The sequence below is a fragment of the Pseudophryne corroboree genome, chromosome 3 (genome assembly GCF_028390025.1).
Source record: "Pseudophryne corroboree isolate aPseCor3 chromosome 3, aPseCor3.hap2, whole genome shotgun sequence".
Taxonomy (NCBI): Eukaryota; Metazoa; Chordata; class Amphibia; order Anura; family Myobatrachidae; genus Pseudophryne; species Pseudophryne corroboree.
In genome coordinates this window covers 47,903,402-47,921,409 of record NC_086446.1, presented here as the reverse complement: position 1 = coordinate 47,921,409, position 18,008 = coordinate 47,903,402, and the positions used below count along the sequence as shown (strand labels likewise).

Sequence of the window (18,008 nt, the reverse complement as noted above, 5' to 3'; positions counted from 1 at the left end):
CCGAGCGCAGCAAGGCACCTTGCCTGAAGCATTGCGAGCGAAGCGAGCTGTGCGAGGGGACACAGTGCACTAATTGGGCTTGCCGGTCACTGTATGGAGAGACCAACACTAAAAAAAACATGAAAAACTCATGTCGACCTTTTGACCTGTCAACCTAGAACATGTCGACCTACTGACTGTCGACCTATAGTGGTCGACATAAACATTGTCGACCTAGACACTGTCGATCTAATGATCCACACCCCTCATGGATATGACGCCTCTTCCCTGCAGCTTCTCTGTCGCTACATCTCATGGATGCGGCCTCTTGCCTGCAGTTTCTCTGTCGCTACATCTCATGGATATGGCGCCTCTTCCCTGCAGCTTCTCTTTCGCTACATCTGATGGATATGTCGCCTCATTCCTGCAGTTTCTCTGTCGCTACATTTCATGGATATGGCGCCTCTTCCCTGCAGCTTCTCTGTCACTACATCTCATTGGTATGGCACCTGTTCCCTGCAGTTTCTCTGTCGCTACATCTCATGGATTTGGCGCCTCTTCCCTGCAGCTTCTGTCGTTACTTCTCATGGGTATGGTGCCTTCTCTTTTGCTACATCTCATGGATATGTCGCCTCTTCCCTGCAGCTTCTCTGTCACTACATCTCAATTGTTTGGTACCTGTTCCCTGCAGTTTCTCTGTCGCTACATCTCATGGATATTTGGTGCCGCTCCCTGCAGCTTCTGTCGTTACTTCTCATGGGTATGGCGTCTCTTCCCTGCAGTTTCTCTGTCGTTACTTCTCATAGGTATGGCGGCTCTTCCCTGCAGCTTCTCTGTCTCTACATCTCATGGAAAAGGTGCCTCTTCCCTGCAGCTTCTCTGTCCCTACACATCATGAATATGGTATTTTATACACCTGTTTCAGTTTTTTTCATAGATAATGTAAATTATTAGTAACATAAAGCGCATTTCAGCTCTACTCTGAAGTGGTGTGTAGATAGTGTACAGCATGCCTCATGAATAATGGTCCCCAACTCCCTAATATTCACCAGGGCAGATCATTCCTCTGACTCCGAGCAGTGCTTCTCCAGCCATAATGTGGTGGCTACAGACCTGTGTGATGTTGTATTGTCCTGCTGAAGAACCCACTCCTGTCTCAGTGAATGCACCTACTATGAAGACTCATTCGAAGTCGCTTAATTTGCGATTTTGCTGTCCTCTTTACGGCGCATTAAATGACAGCTAGTTACCAGCCAGTCAAAATGACGGAACATAACAGTACAGTAATGTTAGCGCCGGCGTCTGTGTGCTCCCCAATAGAGCAACTCTTGAATTGCGCCGTCAGGTGCCATCCAGTGGTCGACGGCGCACAAAAAACTTGAAATCCCCCAATAGAGGTGAGGAACTGCTTTAGCCTTTTAATTTATAGGATGGATTGCAGAGACATCTGCCTATAGTACTTTAATGGAGGAAGTGACCATTTAATGCAGGGTTGTGGTGGCATGTATTGGGAATGGAATTTATATCTGTAGATATCCGTATATTGATGCCAGGTAATGATTTACATATTACTCTAACATTCACCCATGTAATGGCAATTTGGGGAAATGTTCCCATAGTCTAGAAAAATTAAACTTGTGGGCAAACATTTATGTTTCCATATATGTTTTGTATTCCCAGAAGATGAATGTAGTAGCCGGAACGCCTTAGAAGATCATCTTGTTTTTACTCAAAATTGTGAAAATGATGATGACATCACCCAGGATTCTCTAGGAGAAAACCCAATTAGCCCAATTATAAATCCGGTACCTCACCGTGCAGATATATCACCTGATCATGGGGAAAAGGCTCCTGATAACTGTTCATCTGTTACATGTCACACAAAGGATACATATTTTCCTTGTTCTATAGATACTAATTGTTATTGACAGAACACAAAGCTTATTACCCATCAGCCAGTTAAGGCACTTGAGAGGCAATTTCCTTGTTCTGAGTGTGGGAAATGTTTTATACATAAATCAAAGTTAATTATACATCAGAGACATCACACAGGTGAGAAACCATTTTCATGTTCCGAGTGTGGGAAATGTTTTACACAGAAATCATTTCTTCTTATACATCAGAGACGTCACACATGTGAAAAGCAATTTACATGTTCTGTGTGTGGGAAATGTTTTAAACAGAAATCGGGTCTTGTTGTACATGCAAGAATTCACACAGGTGAGAAGCCATCTCAATGTACTGAGTGTGGGAAATGTTTTACACAGAAATCGGATCTTGTTAGACATGAAAGAAGTCACACAGGGGAAAAGCCATTTCCATGTTCTGAGTGTGGGAAATGTTTTAAACTGAAATCCCGTCTTGTTACACATGAGAGAAGTCACACAGGTGAGAAGCTATTTCCATGTACTGAGTGTGGGAAAAGTTTTACACAGAAATCAGATCTTGTTATACATGAGAGAAGACACACAGGGGAAGAGCCATTTTCATGTTCTGAGTGTGGGAAATGTTTTAAACAGAAATCGGGTCTTGTTGTACATGAGAGAATTCACACAGGTGTGAAGCCATTTCAATGTACTGAGTGTGGGAAATGTTTTACACAGAAATCGGAACTTGTTAGACATGAAAGAAGTCACACAGGGGAAAAGCTATTTCCATGTTCTGAGTGTGGGAAATGTTTTAAGCAGAAATCACATCTTGTTACACATGAGAGAAGTCACACAGGTGAGAAGCCATTTCCATGTACTGAGTGTGGGAAATGTTTTACACAGAAATCAGATCTTGTTACACATGAGAGAAGACACACAGGGGAAAAGCCATTTTCATGTTCTGAGTGTGGGAAATGTTATAAACAGAAATCGGGTCTTGTTGTACATGAGAGAATTCACACAGGTGAGAAGCCATTTCAATGTACTGAGTGTGGGAAATGTTTTACACAGAAATCTGATCTTGTTGTACATGAAAGAAGTCACACAGGGGAAAAGCCATTTTCATGTTCTGAGTGTGGGAAATGTTTTAAACAGAAATCACATCTTGTTACACATGAGAGAAGTCACACAGGTGAGAATCCATTTCCATGTACTGAGTGTGGAAAATGTTTTACACAGAAATCAGATCTTGTTATACATGAGAGAAGACACAAAAGGTTAGAAGCCATTTCCATGTCCTGAGTAAGTTGATTTACTTAGGTGGTACTTTGTGTGTTTGCAAGTGAGAATATTTTATCCAAAGAATAAAGCTCAGTAAGCAAAGTATTTATACTACGTATTACAGGCTCTTTATTGGTCTTTTCGCATTTCTTGTTCGTGATGTCATCATTTCGGTTGCTGTACAAGTTGCATTCTTCTATATTTGTTGATTTTTTTGTTTTGTTTTATTTTTTAATCTAAAACCTGGCACATTACTGACACAAACAGCCTCTCAATTTAAATCTATGCAACAGGGAGCCCAAATGCCCAGAGAAATATGAGTGTATAAATGAACATTATAGCCCTGATTCTGGGCCGCAATTCTAGCCATCTGCCTCCATCAAATTCTCATGGCGACTTTGACTCAGATGCATGTTGCGTACTTTCCCCCCCCCCCCCCAACTCCCCTTCTCCACTGACTAGATCAGCCGCCATGACCTGTAACGCCACTTACACCTGCCAGGTGCACAAGATTGGACTGACAATGACGGATTGGACAAATGCACAATGCTTCATACATCTACATTGTAGTTTCATTTTTCTGCCATCACTTTATATTTTGACGTCTTCATTAAATGCATGTGTGTGGTATGACTGGAGGGGGTTTGGTGTATCATGGGGTATAGACAGGTCCTTTGGGAGCCACTGGCACTTTAAGAATTTAATAGTGTGGGCTGGCCCCTCCCTCTTTGCCCCTCCTACCAGACTCAGTCTAGAAACTGTGCCCAAGGAGACAGACATACTTTGAGAGAAGGAAATACACAGATATTGGTGAGATTCACACCAGCTCGCACATAACAGAAAGGAAAGGAAGCTAACCAACTTGGAACAATTCAGTAACGGCTGAAACAACAATACTGAACCAAGTAACAATGCAGGAATACGAAGCACTGGGCGGGCGCCCAGCATCCTCTATGGACTATGAGAAAAGTATTTACCGGTAGGTAATGCAAATCCTATTTTCTCTTACGTCCTAGAGGATGCTGGGGTCCATTTAGTATGGGTATGTACCAAAGCTCCCAGTACGGGATGGAGAGCGCTGTACTTCCTGCAGAACAGATTGACCAAACTTTAGGTCCTCAGAAGCCAAAGTATCGAACTTGTAAAACTTAGCAAACGTGTTCTACCCAGACCAAGTAGCTGCTTGGGAAAGCTGTAAAGCCGAGACACCCCGGGCAGCCCCCAGGAAGAACCCACTTTACGAGTAGAGTGGGCCTTAACAGATTTGGAACACGGCAATCCTGATGTAGAATAAGCGTGCTGGATAGTGACCCTGATCCAGAGAGAGATCGTCTGCTTAGAAGCAGGACACCCAACCTTGTTGGGATCATAAAGGACAAATAGTGAGTCCGACTGCCTGTGGCGAGAAGTTCTCTTCACATAAATTTTCAAAGCCCTCACAACATCCAAGGACTTTGAGGTAATTGAGGAGTCAGTAGCCACTACCACCACAATTGGTTGGTTGATATGAAAAGCCGACACAACCTTTGGAAGAAATTGCTGATGCGTTCTGAGCTCAGCTCTATCCTCATGGAAAATCAAGTAGGGGCTCTTGTAAGACAATGCCCCCAATTCCGATACACGTTTAGCAGATGCTGACGCCAACAGTGTGACCGCCTTCCAAGTAAGAAACTTGACATCCACCTCCTGAAAAGGCTCAAACCAATCCGATTGCAGGAACTGCAGCACCACGTTAAGATCCCAAGGTACCGTAGGCGGCACAAAGGGTGGTTGGATGTGCAGAACCCCTTTCAAGAATGTCTGAACCTCAGGGAGAGAAGCCAATTATTTCTGGAAAAAGATGGACAAGGCCAAAATCTGGACCTTGATGGAGCCCAAGCGTAGGCCCACATCCACACCAGTCTGCAGAAAGAGGAGGAAACATCCCAGTTGAAACTCCACCGTTGGAAATTTCTTGGATTCACACCAAGACACATACTTTTTACAATACCGATGGTAATATTTTGACGTTACTCCCTTCCTAGCCTGTATCAGGGAAGGAATTACCTTTTTCGGAATGCCCTTCCGAGCTAAGATCTGGCATTAAACCTCCATGCCGTCAAACGTAGCTGCGGTAAGTCTTGGTAGGCGAATGGCCCCTGTTGTAGAAGTTCCTCGCGAAGAGGAAGAGGCCTTGGATCCTCCAGGAGTAATTCCAGAAGATCCGAGTACCAAGTCCTTTTATTTATTATTAGTTAGTAGTTATTTAGTAGTTTTTATATTAGTTTTAGAATCCTTGGGACAAGTGGAAGTGGAGAACGCATACACTGACTGGAACATCCACGGAGTTACCAGTGTGTCCACCGCCACTGCATGTGGGTCTTTTGACCTGGAACAGTACCTCTGAAGCTTCTTGTTGAGGCGAGAGGCCATCATGTCTATCTGAGGTACACCCCATCGGCTTGTCACCTCTGCGAACACCTCCGGGTGGAGGCCCCATTCTCCTGGATGGAGATCTTGTCTGCTGAGAAAGTCCGCTTCCCAGTTGTCCACTCCCGGAATGAAGATCGGTGACAGCGCTACAGCGTGCTTTTCTGCCTAGAGGGGGATTCCTGATACCTCTGACATTGCGGCTCTGCTCTTCGTTCCGCCCTGACGGTTTATGTAGGACACCGCCGTTACATTGTCCGACTGAACCTGAATGGCCTGATCTTGCAGAAGATGTGCCGCTTGTAGAAGGCCATTGTATACGGCCCTTAGTTCCAGAATGTTTATCGGAAGGATGGATTCCAGACTTGACCACTTTCCTTGGAAATTTTCCCCTTGTGTGACTGCTCCCCAACCTCTGAGACTTGCATCCGTGGTTAGAAGAATCCAGTTCTGAATCCCGAACCTGCGGCTCTCAAGTAGGTGAGAAGTTTGCAGCCACCAAAGTAGTGAAATTCTGGCTTTCGGCGACAGGCGTATCTGCTGGTGCATGTGAAAATGTGATCCCGACCATTTGTCTAGGAGATCCAGCTGGAAGGACCTCACATGGAATCATCCGTACTGTAGAGCCTCGTAGGAGGCTACCATCTTCCCCAGAAGGCGAATGCACTGATGAACGGATACCTGGGCTGGCTTCAGGACATCCTGTACCATTGATTGGATCACCAATGTTTTCTCCACCAGGAGGAACACCCTCTGCACTTCCGTGTCGATTATCATCCCCAGAAAAGGCAGTCTCCTTGTCGGCTCCAAATGTGGCTTTGGAAGGTTCAGGATCCACCCATGATCCTGGAGTAGTCGAGTTGAGAGAGCTATACTCTGCAACAATCTCTCCCTGGAAGATGCTTTTATCAGCAGATCGTCCAGATATGGAATTATGTTCACTCCCTGCCTGCGGAGGAGTAGCATCATCTCTGCCATGACCTTGGTGAATACCCTTGGTGCAGTGGAGAGTCCAAATGGCAGTGCCTGGAACTGATAGTGACAGTCCAGTAGCGCAAATCTGAGATAAGCCTGGTGAGGCGGCCAGATCGGAATGTGAAGGTACGCATCTTTGATATCCAGGGATACTAGGAATTCCCCTTCCTCCAGACCCGGGATCACCGCTCTCAGAGACTCCATCTTGAATTTGAATTCCCTCAGGTACGGGTTCAATGACTTTAGGTTTAATATCGACCTTACCGAACTGTCCGGTTTCGTTACCACAAACAGGTTTGGGTAATAACCCTTGTATTTTAGGTGAGGTGGAGCTGGAACAGTAACATTTGTTTGAACCAATTTTTGAATGGCTTCCTGTACGATAGCACTTTCTGTCAGCAAAGCTGGTAAACCAGGATTTGAAGAATCTGTGAGGTGGTTGTTTGTGAAACTCCAGTCTGTACCCCTGGGCACCAATATCTCTTACCCAGGGGTCTCGGCATGAAGACACCCAGATGTGTTTGAAATGTTTTAGTCTTGCTCCCACCTGCCTGAACTCCAGGCTGGGAGGTCCACCGTTATGCTGAAGATTTTGAGGAAGCAGAACCTGGTTTCTGTTCCTGAGAACCTGTTGGTGCAGGTTTTCTGGATTTTCCCCGACCACCCCTAGAGAAGGTGGAAGGGGGTTTGAACTTCTTAACTTTCGGTGTCCGAAACGACTGCAGTGTGGACGTAGGATAAGATTTCTTAGTCGGTGGTGTTGCTGAGGGAAGAAAGGTTGACTTACCCGCAGTTGCCGTGGAGATCCACGCATCCAATGTTTCCCCAAACAGAGCCTTACCTGTGAGAAGGGTAGGTTCTCCACACTTTTCTTGGATTCTGCATCCGCCGTCCATTGGCGTAGCCAGAGTCCTCTGCGCGCCGAGACCGCCATGGAAGTAGCTCTTGCGTTTAGCAGGCCCAGGTCCTTCATGGCCTCTACCATGAAATCTGCAGAATCCTGTATGTGACGTAAAAACAATTCAATGTCACTCCTATCCATAGTGTCCAAGTTCTCTAGTAATGTACCTGACCACTTTACTATGGCCTGAGAAATCCACGCAGAAGCAATAGTGGGCTTTAAAGCCACGCCAGTAGCAGTGTATAGTGATTTGAGTGTAGTCTCAATCTTGCGGTCAGCTGGCTCTTTTAAGGCGGTTGAACCAGGGACAGGTAAAACCACCTTTTTGGACAACCTAGATACAGAAACGTCTACTATTGGTGGTTTTTCCCACTTCTTTCTATCCTCTTCAGGGAAAGGGAAAGCAATGAGAATTCTTTTAGGGATCTGGAATTTCTTCTCTGAGTTTTCCCAGGATTTTTCAAATAAAGAGTTTAACTCTTTCGAAGCAGGGAAGGTAAGCGAGGATTTCTTATTTTCGGTAAAAAAAGATTCCTCCTCCTGCTCAGGTACCTTCTCAGAAATATGTAAAACATCCCTAATGGCTTCAATCATTAGCTGCACCCCTCTAGCAAGGGATGCATCTCCCCCCTGCATATCCCCATCACCGTCCCCTGTATCAGAGTCGGTATCAGTGTCAACTTGCATTATCTGGGCAAGTGTACATTTTGTCGGGTATGTAGGTGGGGTGTTTAAGGAAGCAGCGGGAGGTGAATACTTCAAACCCTCCATAGATTTTCTCAAAAACTGCGTCTCTTTCTCAATATGTGACATCCTTGTTGAAATCTGGGATATCATTCCCCTTAAAGAATTCACCCATGGGGGTTCGGATTCCGAAGGCTGGGAAAGTACATTACAGTCCCGAGTACATGGAATAGACTCATCAGGAGAATATACACATTCTGCTTCACAGGACACAGACCCTAGACATGGTAAAGTGGATATACACACTTACACACACACACACACACACACAGAAAATGTCAGACACCGTTTCCCCCAGAGTACCTTCAGAGAGTCACAGAGTATAAGGAAAATGGCACTGGTGAGTGCTGGATCCATTGAGAGGAAGCCCCGCCCCTTGCAATGGCGCACGGCTTCCCGCACTAAGTTGTTTATACTGGCTTTAGGTGTTTGTTGCTAACAGCAGGGATTAGCCCCTGTTAGCCTAGTGACCAGTTTAAGGTGAATTGCGCTGGCCCAGGACGCCCCTCAAGCGCCTACAGTGTTGTTGTTGAGCCTGCTGGAGCGCAGCCTGCCAGAGTTGCGCTCCCACCCTTGTGCCGCCATTCCCGCCGGCGACCCGCTAACTGGGCCGCCGGCGTTGTACTCACCACTCTTCTTTCTTCTGGCTCTGTTAGGGGGTGGCGGCCGTGCTGCGGGAGTGAGCGGTCGCCTCGTGGGCTTGCGATCAGCACCCTCAGGAGCTCAGTGTCCTGTCAGTGGAGATAGAGAACCCATTAACTTCAAGAGATGGTTCCTACTCCCCCTCCCCCAAGTCCCACGAAGCAGGGACGCTGTTGCCAGCAGCCTTCCTGTAGCCTAACAACTCAGAAAACAATAAAACTAGAAAAACTACTAGGAGCTCCCCTAGCTGTTACCGGCTCCTCCGGGCACATTTTCTAAACTATCTGGTAGGAGGGGCATAGAGGGAGGGGCCAGCCCACCCTATTAAACTCTTAAAGTGCCAGTGGCTCCCAAAGAACCCGTCTATACCCCATGGTAGTAAATGGACCCCAGCATCCTCTAGGACGTAAGAGAAACAAGACCTGCACATTCTGCACCTGCTAAAGTAATTTGGAACTCCGGGCTTTCTGGACTGCACAGCTCCAAGTGCAGGCATGTCCAAACTATGGCCCTCCAGCTGTTAAGAAACTACACATCCCAGCATGCCCTGACACAGCTTTAGCATTCTCTGAGAGCGAAACTGTGTCAGGGCATGCTGAAATATGTAGTTTCACAACAGCTGGAGGGCCGCAGTTTGGACATGCCTGTCCAAGTGGAAAAATAGATGTCCAGGTTTTCCAGCTCACCCAGAACCAGCAGAAAGTCAGAAGCAGGAGAGGAGTTTAAAACGGGTGTTGATCATTAGATCGACAGTGTCTAGGTCGACCACTATAGGTCGACAAGGTTTCTAGGTCAAAAGGTCAACATGAGGTTGTTGTTTTTTGTCGGTTTTTTCGTATAGTGACCGGGAACCCCAATTAGTGCACTGTGTTCGCTCGCCATGCTTCAGGCAAGGTGCCTCGCTCTGCTACCACTTTGCTCGGCACAGATTACCGTTCCAATCATAGTCCACGTGGATCGTTAAGTATGAAAAAGTACAAAAAAAGGAAAAAATTTGTGTCGACCTTTTGACCTGTCGACCTAGCACAGGTCGACCTAGTGACTGTCAACCTATAGTGGTCGACCTAGACAGTGTCGATCTTCAGACCGGATCCCGTTCAAAACTCCCATACACCCAGTACACGGTGCACTGATGCCTGTTAGAGACCAGCGAGTAGGCTGCAGTTTTATAGTGCCAGGGATGTTGGGAGAACATGGTGGATGGTAACTGCAGGTCATTGCCGCAAAATGACTAATGAGCACGGGGAGGGCTAAGACACTTTGTTTATTTTAAGTTATGTATCTGTGTGACCAGGCCCAAGCCCGTGTGTCCTATGTGCAGTGTCTGATGCCAGTAAAAACACTTTTACAGGAAAAGCTGACTACCGAGTCCTTATTTCAATTACCCATTTTACATATGATGGCCCGTACTCTGGGTAAAATTATGCTTCTGAGTCGCCGTGCAAAAGCCAGGACAAGGATTTGAAGGCAAACATTGCGGTTTACGTAAGTAATGGTTGGCAGAACTAAATAACTGTATTTATAGTAAATCACTCAGTAATCTGATGTGCATTGTGATAAGTTGACACTGTGAAGTGAAACCGTTGTCTATTTTGTTTTTCTCATAAGTTCAAATGCTGTCTGCTATTCACAAGCTACAAGCTGGTACTGGAGTGTCTGAAGTTAGGTGGTTTGAGAATGCTCCTCCTCATTCAGTAATACCTATTGGGAACTTGCTTATGTGTATGCTGATGGCCCGTACAAACAGATGGTAAACACTGGGCCAGATTCACCTTTATTATTTTCTCACATTGGTTATAATCAGCAGCTCCATGTGCAAAGATGGAAGGAGGACATTCAGATCCCAATATGGCAGCTTCTTGTCCCCCTCCAATACTGCAAGCACTCAGTTACAGTTTGGGGTTGTGACCATGTGGAGATCCCTAGGCAGGGCACACAGCTCACGTCAGGTCGTAGATGGGCAAATGGAGACAAAACCATGGGCCAGTCCCATTCGCTCTCACCATAATCAGCCACTGCGTGTACCCCAAGGCATGCCCTGGTACTATTACCCCTGCCCCTTCCTGGTGCAATGTCCCATGTACACTTACACAGAGTGGTGGAGAAGGGTAGGATCCTGCTCGTACCCAAGGAACTGTAAAGCTCCATGTACACCAGGAAGTGCATCCACACACCTGTGCTTCTGGATCTCTGTCTCCCATGCTGCACAAAAGGATCAGCCATGATTGGCCACATGATTGGTTGAAGGGACCTTACTGACATTCCATTCCTCAATGGACTCCTGTGATCAGATGACGGTAACATTGTAGGGAGATAGAGGGGAGGGGACCGCTGTGCGGCGTACAATCATCATAGTGGACTGCAAAAAATAGGCATTTAATACCTAAGTCCGTAGTGGATACTGGGAAACTACTTTAGTTCTGTGGGGTATAGATTGGGTCCGTGGGGTATAGATTGGGTCCACTGGAGCATGGCACTTTTAAAACCTTTAGTGTCTGTATGACTCGGTCTAGGAAAACTGTGCCCGAGGAGACGGACATACCATGAGAGAAGAAACATATACAATAGCGGTGAGGCAACAAGCCAACACACAACCCAACGAAACAGGAGCGCTAACCAAACAGAGGATAGCGACAACCAGCATAACAAGGACAGCAAAGCAAATCCAACCTAGTAAAGGGGCCGCAACTGCGGCCCAACAAACACCTCCAGAAATCAGGATACGAGACACTGATGCGGGCGCCCAGTATCCACTACGGACTACGAGAAAAGGAATTACCGGTAGGTATTAAATTCCTATTTTTTCTTACGTCCTAGTGGATACTGGGGAACTGTACTTTAGTATCGTGGGGAAGTTCCAAAGCTCCCAAACGGGTGGGAGAGTGCTGAGACCCCTGCAAAACCGCCTGACCAAACTGAAGGTCCTCCTTGGCCAAGGTGTCAAACCTATAGAACTTCACAAACGTGTTCGAACCAGACCAAGTAGCAGCTCGGCACAACTGCAAGGCCGAGACACTCCGGGCAGCCGTCCAGAAAGAGCCCACAGATCTCGTTGAGTGGGCCTGAATAGACATCCGCAAAGGCAGGGCCGCCAATGAGCAATAGATTGCTTAGAAGCCGGCCGACCAATTTTGGAGGCATTATAAAGGACAAACAGAGAGTCAGATTTACGATGATGAACTGTCCTTTTGACATAAATCCTCAGAGCCCTCATCACATCCAAGGATTCTGGGCCCACAGAAACGTCAGCAAACACAGGAACTACAATTCGCTGATTCACGTGAAAGGCTGACACCACTTTAGGCAAAAACAGGCCGGGTCCTGAGCTCAGCCCTATGTTCATGAAAAATCAACTACGGCCTCTTACAGTATAAGGCCCCCAATTCAGAAACCCGTCTTGCAGATGCCAATGCTAGCAACATGATAGTCTTCCAAGTGAGAAATTTCAATTCCACCTTCTGTAAGGGTTCAAACCAGTCCGATTGAAGAAAGGACAAAACAACATTTAGGACCCAAGGAGCCGTGGGAGGGACGAAGGGGGCTGCATATGAAGAACTCCTTTCAGGAAAGTCTGCACCTCCGGTAACAATGCAAGTTGTTTCTGGAAGAAAACAGAGGGTCGAAATCTGTACTTTGATGGAGTCCAACCGTTGGCCCATATCCACACCTACTTGCAGGAAAAGCAGAAAACGATCAATCCGAAATTCCATGGGAAACTTTTTCTCTCACACCAAGAAACATATTTCTTCCGGATACGCTGGTAGTGTATCGATGTAACCACCTTCTGGGCCTGTACCATAGTGGAAATAACCTTGAAAGGGAGACCCTTTCTGGCTAGAATCTCCCTGTCAACTTCCAAGCCGTCAAATGTAGCCGCTGCAAGTCTGGATAGATGAATGGACCTTGTTGTAGAAGATACTTGTGAAGCGGCAGAGGCCAGGGTTCCTCCAGAGACATGGTCAGGAGGTCTGTGTACCAGGCCCGTCGAGGCCAGTCCGAGGCAATTAGAATTGCCCAAACACTTTCCTTGTTCAGTCTTTTTAGAACCTTTGGAATGAACGGGATTGGAGGGAACAGGTAGACAAACTGGTATGTCCATGCGGTTATCAGCGCGTCCACTGCCACAGCCTGTAGATCCCTCATTCTGGAACAGTAACAGTGTAGCTTCTTGTTGAGACGAGAAGCCATCAGGTCTATCTGCGGACACCCCCACCGGTCAACCAATTGTTGAAACAACTGAGGATGAAGGGCCCATTCCCTCGGATGGAGGTCGTGCCTACTGAGGAAGTCCACCTCCCAGTTGTCCACTCCTGGAATAAATATGGCTGAGATGGCCCTTGCATTGGCCTCCGCCTAGAGGAGAATCTTTGACACTTCTCGCATTGCTCCTCTGCTTCTTGTTCCTCCCTTTCGGTTTATGTACACCACCGCCGTGGCGTTGTCCGACTGTACTTGGATGGATTGATCCTGGAGAAGGTAAGAAACCTGAAGCACACTGTATATCGCCCTGAGTTCCAGGATCAATAGTGCAGATTCCTGATTCGACCACCGTCCCTGGAACTGGGCCCCTTGAATCACAGCCCCCCAACCCCGGAGGCTGGCATCCGTTGTCAGTAGAATCCATGACTGGGTACAGAAAATTCTGGCCTTCCACCAGGTGAGGAACTTGTAGCAACCAGGACAGAGAAATCCATGCTTTCGGAGACAGGGTCACCGTCTGATGCATGTGCAGGTGAGGCCCTGACCACTTGTCCAGCAAATCCAGCTGAAAAGACCGGGCATGAAACCTGCCATATGGTACTGCTTCGTATGCGGCCACCATCTTGCCCAGCAAGAGTATGCAAAGATGTATTGAGACCTTGTGGGGTCTGAGCACTGAGCGCACCATAGCTTGGAGAGCTAAAGCCTTGTCCATAGGGAGAAACACCTTCTGAGACACTGTATCCAGTATCATCCCCAGGAACTGAAGACCTGGGATGGTTCCAAGTTTTGAAAATTTAGGATCCATCCATGATCCGTCAGCAGACGAGTCGTCAGGTCGATGCTTTGCAGCAGACGTTCCCTGGACACTGCTTTAATCAGGAGATCATCCAAGTAGGGGACAATGTTGACCCCCAGTTTGCGCAGTTGTAGCATCATTCTCCGCCATGACCTTCGTGAAGACCCTTGGAGCTGTGGGGAGACCAAAGGGTAAGGCCTGAAACTGAAAGTGACAGTCCAAGATGGCGAACCTGAGGTAAGACTGGTGAGGAGGCCACATAGGGTAAGCAGGTAAGAATCCTTGACGTCTAGGGAAACTAGAAATTCTCCTTCCTCCAGACCAGACACCACTGCCCGCAGGGATTCCATCTTGAATTTGAATACCCGCAGATAAGGGTTCAAAGCTTTCAGATTTAATATGGGCCATACCGAACCGGCCGGCCGGCTTTGGTACGACAGAATGACTTGAGTAAAACCCCTTGTTGCGTAACGGAGGAGGTACTGGAACCACTACTCCCAGCAGTAAAAGTTTTTGAATGGCTTTTGCAAGGTAACTCTTGCTGCAGGTAAAGCTGGTAAGCTTGACCAGAAAAATCTTTGAGGAGGGAGTGTTTGAAATTCCAGCATGTATCCCCGAGAAATGAGTTCCCTCAACCAAGGATCCTGGCTGGACTGTGGCCAAGCCTGGGCGAAGTGCTGAAGGTGAGAACCTACCGGAAAGTCGCCCTGTTGTTGGGGCCAAAGTGGAAGGCTTTGTGGCAGAGGTTCTGGGGTTTTGGTCCAAGGAAACTGCAGCTTCAGGTTTTCGGGACTTACCATTACCACGAGATCCTCTCGGAGCATTGGAGGCTCCTCGGCCTCTGCCTCTGAACCTAGCCACACAAAAGGACTGCAAGGTGGGACCTGAGTAAGAGTGTCTAGCAGGTGGGGCAGCCGACGGCAGATAGGTAGACTTACCCGCCGTTGCCTGAGAATTCCATTTATTCAACTCGTCTCCAGACTGTAAAGGGAAGATTTTCTACCCCCTTTTTGGAATCAGCATCCGCTGACCTTTGACGTAACCACAGAGCCCTGTGGGCCAAAACCGCCGTAGCAGTAGTATGCCCATTTATTTGACACAATTCCTTTACAGCTTCACTCATAAAGTTGGCAGCATCCTGTATATGATGTAGCAAAGTAATGATCTCCTGGGGCAGGGAGTCAAATCCATTAATAGCATTATCAGACCAGCTGAACACTGCCCTTGAAATCCAACCACAAACTATTTTGGGACGTTGTGCGACGTCCGCTGCAGTATATATTGCTTTGAGAGAGGTCTTTCAGGGATATTGCCCCAGGTACTGGTAGTACCAATTTTCTTGACAGTCTAGACACAGACGTATTGACTGACAGGGTTTTTTTTCCATACCTTCCTGTCCTCGGCCAAGAAGGGAAAGGAGGATTTCAACCTCTGAGGGGTTTTTAATTTTTTGTCAGGGTTCACCCATGCCTCCCTGGCCAGGGCGTTTAATTCCTTTGACACAGGAAACGTGGCTGATGATTTTGGTTTTACATTAAAGTACAACTCCTCATCTGGTTCTGCCTCCTGATCGGGTATGTTAAGAACCTCCCTCACAGCATAAATGAGTTGCCTCCATCCTGGGGGACAGTGAGCTGTCCTCCATATCACCTGTTTCATCCAAATCAGGCAGGTCAGAATCAGACTGTAGCACTTGTGGAAGTGAGCGTTATGTGAAACCAACAGAGGGGGCTGAGAAGCCTTTCTGTTATCTACAGCTTTAGCCATACAATCAACAGACTTAACACCTGTCTCTCCTTTTTAGCAGCAGCCAGTTCTGAATTAACATTATGAATCATGCTCTTAAATTGTATCTAACCAGTCAAGTGGCTGTGAACTGCTTTCCGGTGAGGATAATGAACACTGTTCACACATGAGGGATCCCCCTGAAGAAGGGGTAGAATTACAAGCAGTACACATAACTTTGTCAGCAGACATGATTTTACAGTGACAATATAGTGAAACCCACTGAATACCTTCACACAGACCCTAGAGAGCCCCTGGAGTGACACAGAGAAAATGGAGACCACACAAACACAGCAGCGCAGTGTATCGCTGTGTATATGGATACACTACTTATGTGAAGCGGTGCTACTGCTGATGCACTCCCCCCTGCTATGACCCCCTGGTACCAGTACATAGTCTAAACAGCCTGGGTCCGTGGAGGAGCAGCGTGTATGCAGCCTTGTGATCCTCAGCAGCGGGAAATGGTGCCTTTCCCGCCTCTGGTCCCGCTCTCTGGGAAGCCCCGCCCCCCGTAACGGCGCGTGGTCCCTATAAATTTATACTGGTTGTGTCAATGTTAATATTATGAACAAGGAGATTTATGATAAGACTTACCATGGTTAAATCTCTTTCTGAGAGGTACACTGGATTTCACAGGGAATAACATCAGGGTGTAGAGTTGGATCTTGATCCGAGGCACCAACAGGCTAAAGCTTTGACTGTTCCCAGGATGCACTGCACCGCCTCCTCTATAGCCCCGCCTCCAGGCACTGGAGCTCAGTTTTGTAAACCAGTCTAATGCAGTAGCAAGTAAGAGAGACGATAGTCGTTAGCCACATAGAACCACATTCTCACGACAGGGGAAGGTACCAGCGGCTAATGCCATACAAACCCAAAGAAGCTAAGTGCGTCAGGGTGGGCGCCCTGTGGAATCCAGTGTACCTCGCAGAAAGAGATTTAACCATGGTAAGTCTTACCATAAATCTCCTTTTCTGCAGCGGGATACACTGGTATTCCACAGAATAACAACTGGTGATGTCCTATAGCAGTTCATCATGGGATGGGACGCACTGTAGTGGGCACAAGAACCCGGTGTCCAAAGGAAGAATCCTGGGATGCGGAAGTATCAAAGGCAAAGTACCTGATGAACGTGTTCACTGAGATCCACGTAGCCGCCTTGCACAATTGTTCTGGGGATGCGCCACGACGGGCCACCCAAGAAGGTCCAACAGACCAAGTAGAATGGGCCTTGATAGCAGCAGGAGCTGGGAGCCCAGCCTGCGCATAAGCTTGTGCAATAACCATTCTAATCCATCTGGCCAAAGTCTGCTTAGTCGCAGGCCAGCCACGTTTGTGAAAACCAAAAAGTACAAAAAAAGAATCAGACCTGATAGAGGCAGTTCTCTCCACATATAAACGGAGAGCCCGTACCACATCCAAAGACCGCTCTTTGGAGGACAAACCAGGAGAGGTAAAGGCCGGAACCACAATCTCTTGGTTAAGGTGGAAAGATGACACCACCTTAAGTAGATAACCAGGGCGAGTTCTAAGAACTGCCCGATCACTGTGAAAAATCAGAAAGGGTGGACGACAGGATAAATCACCTAAGTCCAACACCCTCCTAGCAGAGGCAATAGCCAGTAGAAACAAGACCTTAAGCGTAAGCCGCTTAAGGTCCACAGACTCAAAAGGTTCAAATGGAGCCACTTGTAGGGTATCCAGAACAACAGACAGATCCCATGGAGAACACAGGAGGGACACAGGGAGGCTGAATCCGTAAAACACCCTGAGTGAAATTATGAACATCAGGAAGAGATGCAATTTTTCTCTGAAACAGAACCGACAAGGCAGAAATATGAACCTTGAGGGAGGCCATCAGAAGGCCTAAGTCCACGCATTGTTGCAGAAAAGCCAAAAGTTTGGCAGTGCTGAACTTGTAAGCATCATAATTCTTAGCAGCACACCAGGTGAAGTAAGAATTTCAGACCCTATAATAAATCTGACCTGAAGCCGGTTTTCGGGCCTTCAACATAGTTTGAATAATCGCCTCAGAGAATCCTTTGACCCTCAGGAGTGAAGCTTCAAGAGCCACGCCGTCAAAGCCACTCGAGCCAGATCCTGGTAGACACAGGGGCCCTGAACGAGGAGGTCTGGGCATTGAGAAAGTAGAAGAATACGCTCTATCGAGAGACCCTGCAGGTCTGAGAACTAATGCCGCCTGGGCCACGCTGGAGCGATTAGGAGTAGTATTCCTCCTTGCTTGCTTGAACTTCTGAATTACCCTGGGCAGGAGTGACAATGGAGGGAACACGTATGGCAGCCGAAAGTTCCACGAACGCTGCTTGAGGATCCCTTGTCCTTGCTCCGAAGGCCGGAACGTTGTGATTGTGTCAAGACGCCATCTGGTCTACATCTGGTAGGCCCCACTTGTTCACTAGGAGTTGAA

General features: G+C 47.3%; 1 protein-coding gene across 1 annotated transcript in view; it reads left to right on the top strand.

Moving 5' to 3' along the window:
* The window catches only part of LOC135057146 (oocyte zinc finger protein XlCOF6-like), a gene marked incomplete at its 5' end in the record, with an annotated part of 352,699 nt that overhangs the window by 71,276 nt on the left and 263,415 nt on the right, over window positions 1-18,008 (top strand). The window contains one exon of the mRNA XM_063963044.1: window positions 2,189-3,075. Within this exon, the coding sequence (XP_063819114.1) occupies window positions 2,189-3,075 (887 nt within the window). The remainder of the gene's footprint in view (window positions 1-2,188; window positions 3,076-18,008) is intronic.